We start from the raw sequence: 7,815 nt of genomic DNA, 5'->3' as shown, positions 1-7,815 counted from the left end.
GCTGGGCTGAAGCTCAGGCAGAAAGGTAGCAAGAGACTCCCATTGGGAGCTCTCCGTAAAAAGTAAAACCAGTTCCGACTTCTAAGTAAAGAGCCACACGCACACCTCGAAAACAACTTAGGTTTTTATAAAAAGATGAATATACATATTTACACAGATCCACACGAGATCAGACACAATTTAGTAGTTAGGTGGCGTTTCCAATGTTCAGAGTCACGCCAAGGTGCTCACAACCCCCTCCCTGGGCCTGCTGAGGACTGCTGAGGCCTGAGGAGAGACAGCAGGCACCGGGCAAGGCACTATATAAATAAATGCGAAGGCCAAGACTTGGGGAGAAATGTTAGTGTACACTTCTGATCAGAAATGTGGCAAAGTCCACAGAGAAAGTGCCATTTTTTTTTCCTGAGCCCCACAGCTGGAGCAGGGAGTGAGGCAGAATCCCTCTGAGGCTAAGGGAGACAACCCTCACAGGACCCCATTTTTTCCTTCACATTTCACTGGCTCTAGAACCATCCCAGGGCTCGGTTGGGAAGGGCAGCAGTTCTTTGGGAATAGGACTTAGTTAGTGCAATTGTCTCCCAGTGTAGAGCCAGCCCTAGGGCCAGTGCTATGCTCTTCTGTGGGCGCTGGTCTATTCCCCCAGGGCCAGCCCAGTGGTGAGACCCTCTCTAAGCAATGACGCTTTCAAAGAGCTAGAAGGTAATTTCCATCCAGGTCCTCTGCCTCACAGTCAGAGTCAGGGCCAGCTTGAAAAACTTAGACCCTGCCTCCTAAGCCCTGAAGAGTCAGTCCACTGACCCAAGGAGGATGGTTTGGTCCCTTCCCTGCTTGGCAATGGGATTATGTTTTGCCACATGAAGGGGTCCACGGAAGTTTAGCTTTATGTTGTATCACAGCCACCATGATGCTGGACCTAGCTCACTCAGGAGGGCAAGAACGGGTCAGGGACCCAAACTATGGTGCACAAGGAATAGCCTGAATGGAGGACGGCCTGGTAGAGTTGCCCAGCAGGGTGTCCATCCACATGACAGGGTCCATATTCTTCATCTCTGTGAAGACACGTTGTATACCTATCTCGATGTCCCCTAGAAGATGACAAAAGAAAAAGGCTGTATGAGGAAGGGGATGTGAATCTCACTCAGCTGTCCAGTTAACAGCAACCACAACTCATCTACAGACCGGCCCCAGCATAGAAACAGCTGGTAACTCTCAATGCTGTACCTGCTGGCCTTTTAAAAGGAATGCTTTATCTGGCTCTGCCTCCAAGTATTTCCCAGCCTCCATCAGCTTCCGCCTTCTCCCAGAACCCATAAGGACCCGGAAGCCTCTTACCTCCAGGGCTGTCGATCTCTGGTTCCTCCTTGCAGCTGAAGTCTCCATAGACAGTAGAGAGCTGGGCTCCTGGTTCATTGAGCAAGTATCCCTTGCCATCCACGTTCGTCGGCTGCCACTCAGACTGTTCAAAGAGCTGGGGAGAGAGCATGAAGCCATCAGCTGCCTGCCAGTGCGGACTCACCCTGGGGCCCTCCCTTCCCTCGGAGGACCTAACCCTTCCCAGGCAGGATCACAACTTTGACTGTTTATGGGTAACAACAGGCAGAACTGTCAAGACAAGGCCTAAGAGTAAGGGAGCACAAAGCTACCTGGGCCCTGCTGGCCCCTCCTGTGTGTGTCACCGTCCCTCTCATCTCGCCTCCACCCTCTGGCACAGAATCTGCATGATTTCCCTCTGCTGGGAAGGACATGGCAACTGGCAGGCAGCTTAAAGCAAAGGTTAGCATAACAAGCCAGGAAAGATGGGAGACAAGGACCTGGATGGACCCACATCTCAAAGTTCGGTGCTCAAGGGCCAGACTCAGGCTAAAACTACCTCAGAATCTTTTATGGTCACTTAGAAAACTGCAGCTGAGGGTTGGGGATTTAGCTCAGTGGTAGAGCGCTTGCCTAGGAAGCGCAAGGCCCTGGGTTCAGTCCCCAGCCCCGGAAAAAAAAAAGAAAAAAAAAAAGAAAGAAAGAAAACTGCAGCTGAAAAAGTAAACCACCATTTAGAACTTGCTAAGAAAAAAAAAAAAACAACAAAAAACAAAAACCAGAGGGTTTTATTTATTTTTCCTAAAGCCATCCTAGTACAGATCCCAAAAGCTGATTATTGAAACCTGATGTGCATTTCCCAAACTTGATGGGCTGGGTATGCTGGGGCGGAGGACACAGTGCTCAGCAGGGGGCTGACTCAGAGGTGTCTGGGACCCTGAGGCTTGCTGCAGCATGGCCTGTTAGAGACTAGGCTTCTCACCTGCTGAGGCAACAGTTCCCCCAACACATGAAGTAGGGGCACTTGCGGAACTGCATAGGTAGCCAGATTACAGCACCTGCCCTAAGTGACTTGCAAGCTGTCCCTAGCTTGCCTTCTCTTCCCGGATGCAATATGCAAAGGGATTTACCTTCATGATGTCCTCAGGTAACTTCCCTTCCTCATCCTCATCTGTTGCAGCTGTGAGGAGGGACAAGAGGTTGGCCATGAATGTTTGCCCTGCAGCTCCCCCGCCACCTCCCCAAGCCTCCCAACCAGCATCTGCCTGCCCTGGAGATTCCAGAACAGGACACTGGCTTGATGACTCACCCTCCCCAACTACAGAGCAAGGCCGCATCCCACCCCTTCACTTCCTTCCTCACCCTCAGACAACTGAGTGCGGGGAAGCCAGGAGCACTAGCCACCTTTGACCAAGATGTGGCCCAATTCCCTCCCCCTCTTGGCCTCGAGCACATGAAAGCTCTGAACAGTTTTGTGTCCCAGGAACTTGCTTTCTTGCTATGGGGATAGGGTAAGCAGTGCCCGGCTCCATTGGCTCAAAGGCACATAGGTTTCTTCACCTCCACCCTGCAGTGGTTTCTCTGTGAAGGCCTAGCTGTTCTAGAACTCACTATGTAGACAAGGCTGGCCTCCTAATGCTGGAATTAAAGGTGGGTGCCAATGCCCAGCTTGGCACATAGATTTCTAAGCAGACTCTATTCCCCCTCAAGACGCACATGAGGCAGGCCAGGTCCAACAGTACAAACCTTCAGAGGTGGAGGGCATGGGCGACACCTGCAAGTTGTACAGATCAGTGGTGCTGTCTGGCATGATGTCCATCTGCATATGCCACTCAGAGAGACTGCTGCTGACGACGCACGGTGACAGAGCTGGGAGAAGGTGCAAGTCAGGACGGGCGTGCTTTCTTAAGTTTGCAATACCTGAGCCCCTCCGCCCTGCACGCTTCCCTGACAGAGTCCCATGATTATGCCCCACACTCTTCTCTGTTCCCACGATGCCTCTTGGGTGGAACCGAAAAGCGCCCTTGCCACAGTGGCGACCTCACCTGGGGTAATGTCCCTGTCCATGTCCAAGTCCTGACCCAGGTATCCCTGAGCTGTGTAACTGCTGTGGTCATCAGGCAGAGTAGAGCTGCTCAGTCCGTCAGATAAGGTGTCAGGGCTAGAATCTCCACACAGCTACAGAGAGGAAACAGCTTAGGCCTGCTGTGGCAGTTACCCACTGCCCACCCTACCTAAGGCTGGGCTGCTTAGAGTCACGCTCACCTTCCTCTTGGTTTTGCTCTTAGTGTCACGGCTGGACTTGGACTTTCTCTCTTTCCTCTGGTTCTTGGTGAGGGGTGGCAGCATCCGGTACACGCGTACAGCAGAGCTGCCCTTGTTCCTGCTCTGGTCCTTCACTTCCTCGATGTCTGGTAGGGAGTTCATGGCACACCGGAAGTTTGCCTTCCAAGTCTTGGGATCTGGTTCTTTTTCCCCTGCTTTGTATCGGCCTGTAGACCAGGAGAATAAATTCATCCATCAGCTGCTCCCTGGGCTGGGAGAAGAAAGGCAAGGGTACCCCCCCCCAGACATCCATACAGGGGTTAACTAGCAAAAACCACTGTCAACAAGTCCTGGGGGTTCTCATATGCCCAGAGTTGCCTCAGATATCCAGCAGGGATGGGAAGGGCTCAAATAGGCTCACTTGAGTGTCTCTACCCCCCATACGTGTGCTAACTGTCTTGGACCGCAACTGTCTCCCTGCTTACGTTCTCAGCAGCCAGAGACTTCTGGGACTGAGGCTTATCTGATGTTTGTGAAGTACAAGTGGGCACAGAGCCGGCAACAAGGACAGTTACTAACAGGTCTGAATAGGATCAAGTGCCTGATTCCTGAAGGAAGAAAGGGGGGCCACCAACCAGATGGGGCTTGGGTCAAGGACCTTTAGTTAGGACCTTGAGAAAGGAAGATAGAAGTGTCTGGGTACCCTGACTCACAACTGTCTTTTCTAGGGGACAACTGCAGTCTAGACGGACCCCTGAAAGCACACATGCTTTCTAACATTTTTGCCTTAAAAATACAGGTGCACCTCATCCCCTGGTTCCAATAATTCTGCATGCTGTGTCGGGGAACTCAGAGGCCACCCAGAGCATCGATGGTAGCCTGTATCCCCCCTGTCTCTCCTCTGCCCCCTCCCCCACCCTGCACACCTGTGTGAATGGCCCAGCTCCGGAACAGACAGGCATCCTTGTTGATGTCCCAACCGTGCTTGGCAGCATGCTTCCATGGGATCTGGAAGATCATCTCTTCCTGAACAGTGCACATAGAAGACTGTGTCAGCTCTGAGTGCGGCTGAGTATGCACGGGTCCCCAAGTATGGGAAAAGGCCGACTTCCCCTTTTCACCCCGACATCTGGCCTAGATTGACCCATCCCAGCTGCCTTTAACCGGGTAGGCACTCTGCATCTTTTAGGAAGGGGGTCTAGGTTCTGACAAGCCACAGCACTAGAAGGTCAACAAAGGACACCCCTGCCCTACGCTCCTGGGGTAGGCAAGAGCCTAAGTAGTGCCCTCTCGGCCTTGGCCTGGCAGGTGTTGGCTGCTTGTTTATCTCTGGCTAATGAGCATTGGAACATGGAAACTTCTAGCTGCAGTCTCCTCAGGACACCGAGCACACTGGCTCCTATATAGGGTCCTGCTCATACACCCAAGGGAGCCCTGGGCCAGACCTGGATGAGGACTGCCTGTATAGTACTGGCCTATTCCTCTCCCCTTAAATAAGACAGAACTCAAAGAGAAAAGGTTTGTCTATGTGTGGGGACAACAGCCACAATGAATAAGGTTTTGCTTTTATTTTTTTAATTTTTATGCATGTATATGTGTGTACGTGTTGGACGTGCGCGCAAGCCGGGGCACCCGTGTGCAGGTCCAAGGACAACCTGTAGGAGTTCGTACTCTCCTTCTCCACGAGGAGATTAGGGATCAAAGTCAGGCTGTCAGGCTTGCTGGAAGGTGCCTTTATCTGCTGAGCCAGCCCTAAGATGAGGATCTTACCACCATTCTTGTTACTACTGGCTAACGTATCCATTTTCAACCAAGTTTGGGTTTCACACTTTTTACGACCTTGTAATCTACCTTAAAGTGCCTCAGTTTCCTTCTCTGAGACCCACCTCTCAGGATTACTATGACAATTAAAATGTGCAACTTGGTATCATATTTAAATGGTGCTAAGCACATAATCATTATAACCAATGCTGTCACTGCTGCTATACTGCCATGTGTGCCAACTGTGGCTTCTTGGGTTCCTACTTAACTAGCCCTGTTCCTAACCAGCATCGACCGCTTTTCTGTCTCCTGTCTATCCAACTGGAGCTATGTGGAATGTTAGGGATACAGCATTTCTCTTGGAAGAGAAGACCCGGGGCTCTGCAGACGCTGGGAAGTCTTGGTGCTGAGACTGTGCCACTAGGAGGGTGGACTAGCCACAGCTTCAGGAAGGAAGAAGCAAGCGGCAGAAGTCAGACCTTAGCCGTTCTGGCATGCAGCACCCACTAGGAAACACATTTTCCTGCTCTCTCATGTTCGATAATGGAACTTGAGTCCCCCCAAGAGAACATGGGTTAAAACAGCAGAAATACCCAGGAGAACACTCACTTTATTGATCCAGCTCAGCCCTGGAATTTGGTTGGAATTAATCTGCATCTCTAGCCAGGGTCTCATTCGCATCCGAGTGATAGGCATGGTGGCTGGAGGGAGAAGACAGAAGGCCTGTGTTTAGAGTCTGTTAAACAATCCTGGGCACTGCCCTGCTCCACCCAAGGCCGCTCACTCAATTACTTTCCCCTGTCCTCACCCAGGTCGTTACCCTCCCCCACTCTCCTGCCATCAACCAGGTACCAGGTCCCACAGTCATAGAGAAAGGACCCTACAGTAGAATGAAACTTGGCAGCACCATAGGCAAAGCCACCTGCCCATTATCTCGGTCTCTCCCAGCCAGCCTCAGGAAGAAACAACCAAGCAAGTCTGTCTGGATGGTTTCAGGATATATGTACAAAAAAAAGGGGGTGGGGGTGCGCAAAACACATAACTTTTTTTTCTCAAAATTCAATCTTTGGAGGATGGAAGGGACTGCTTTGCTTGTTGTCACCCCAGCTCTACACCTTCCAGGCTGGGCAACCAAGTCACCCTCCAGGGCACTTCCCCCCACCCATCCCAATCCTGTCTACATCCCCTCTTGACAGCTAGTGCCCACAACATACAGCCCGGGGCACAACCCCTTCCGGCCTGGTTTCCCCTGCTGCAAAGAGAAGTGGCGCAAGCAACACCTGTGGCACCTCCTCCCGAAAGCCTTGTAGTTCACGACCGGGTCCAGCCAGTCAAGGCAGCGAGCCAACCTCTGCCACTGAACACTGCGCGTTCGAAACCTACAGCCCAGGCGTCAAGCTGCGACCGCCAAAACTGCGCGCGGGCGGACATCCGAGTCCCCGGCGCTGCTAGCGGGTGCGCGCGATGGCCGCTCTGGGCTACCGAGAGGCCCCGCAGCGGCTCCGCGCACGCAGACCGCCGAGCGCGGCCAGGGGGCGGTGCACGCCGCGGCCCGCCTCCCGGCCGCTCGCTCGCGGCGCCCTCCCGAGCCAGCGAGCCACCCCGACCCAGGGTGTCTCTGGCCCCCACTTCCTGGTGCCCCGCGCGCCTTTTGTTTCACGCCGCCCGTCGGTACCCGTGCAGCCCCGGCGGGCTTACCTTTGCTGCAGGAGCGAGTCACAGAGGGTACCCGGGAATGAGGCACGGAGTTGCGGTGTAGGTACACGATGCGTGCACGGAGCGAATGATGCCCGAGATGCTGGGTTCCTCTGGCCACCGCTGACCTCGGTTCAGCTCGGCCCGGTTCGGTTTGGCTCAGACAGTGAGAGCTCGTCCTACCTCGACGAAGGAGCAGAGCGCACTGGCGAGTCCGCGGCGCCGCGAAGAAATCTAAACACTTAGCGGGATTCCCCAGCCCGGACTCGGCCACGCCCCCGCCGGGCCGGTCGCGCGCGCCCATTGGCCCACTTCGCCTCATCATTTCGGGGAAATCAGGCTGTTGTAGAGCTAAGCGGCGAAGGGGAAGTACAAGGCGGCTGCGCTCCCCACCCCCTCGGCCCGCGCCACCGCCCCGGGGCTCCCGCGGGCCCGCCCCGTGCTCCACTCCACCCCCGGCCCCCTTGCCTGTCTTGGAAAGCCGAGGCCCTCCCTCTCGTCCTGTAGGCTCCTAGCCTGCTGGTTCATGTGACGGTCTCCCCCTTCTCCACCGGAGACACCTAACTCCCTAGGTCTCCAGAACACCTGCTTCCTTGTCCAGAAGGGACCCCCGGACCGAATCACCCTGAAAATCAGTCTGGTAATGAAGTGTCAAAAAGGGAGGGATTCGGTCCCTATACTGCCTTAGATGATAACTCTCTTAACGGCCACTTGCTGCTTTGAGAAGTTGAGGCAGAAGGCCTAACTTAGAATGCAGGGCGGTAGGAACTCCCAGCCTGGACT

General features: G+C 53.9%; 1 protein-coding gene across 2 annotated transcripts; it reads right to left on the bottom strand.

Annotated features, from left to right (window-relative positions):
* Positions 1 to 733: 733 nt before the first annotated feature.
* Positions 734 to 7,264, bottom strand: Irf1 (interferon regulatory factor 1). Of its 2 annotated transcripts, none has more exons than XM_032913412.1 (9): positions 7,036 to 7,264; positions 5,947 to 6,038; positions 4,503 to 4,602; positions 3,577 to 3,803; positions 3,357 to 3,489; positions 3,058 to 3,180; positions 2,442 to 2,491; positions 1,333 to 1,468; positions 734 to 1,085 (listed from the first exon to the last, which is right to left on the bottom strand). In XM_032913412.1, the coding sequence occupies exons 2-9, from the start codon at positions 6,031 to 6,033 to the stop codon at positions 955 to 957; spliced, it is 987 nt and encodes a 328-aa protein (XP_032769303.1). In that variant the 5' UTR covers positions 6,034 to 6,038; positions 7,036 to 7,264; the 3' UTR covers positions 734 to 954. The 2 variants fall into 2 exon arrangements, with proteins under 2 accessions (XP_032769303.1, XP_032769304.1); XM_032913413.1 differs by lacking the exon at positions 7,036 to 7,264 and adding an exon at positions 6,618 to 6,831.
* Between the last annotated feature and the right edge of the window lie 551 nt (positions 7,265 to 7,815).

The sequence above is a fragment of the Rattus rattus genome, chromosome 9, assembly GCF_011064425.1.
Source record: "Rattus rattus isolate New Zealand chromosome 9, Rrattus_CSIRO_v1, whole genome shotgun sequence".
Classification (NCBI taxonomy): Eukaryota; Metazoa; Chordata; class Mammalia; order Rodentia; family Muridae; genus Rattus; species Rattus rattus.
Note: the sequence above shows the minus strand (reverse complement) of the source record. Positions and strands in the feature narration are given on the sequence as shown.

Bases quoted from the DNA above. Each gene is read 5' to 3' on its own strand.
- Irf1 (XM_032913412.1), bottom strand. From the start codon at position 6,033: ATGCCTATCACTCGGATGCGAATGAGACCCTGGCTAGAGATGCAGATT. The intron at 4,603-5,946 runs GTGAGTGTTCTC...TGCACTGTTCAG, and splicing joins GGCTGAGCTGGATCAATAAA to GAAGAGATGATCTTCCAGAT. The intron at 1,086-1,332 runs GTAAGAGGCTTC...GTCATCTTCTAG, and splicing joins AGAGATCGACAGCCCTGGAG to GGGACATCGAGATAGGTATA.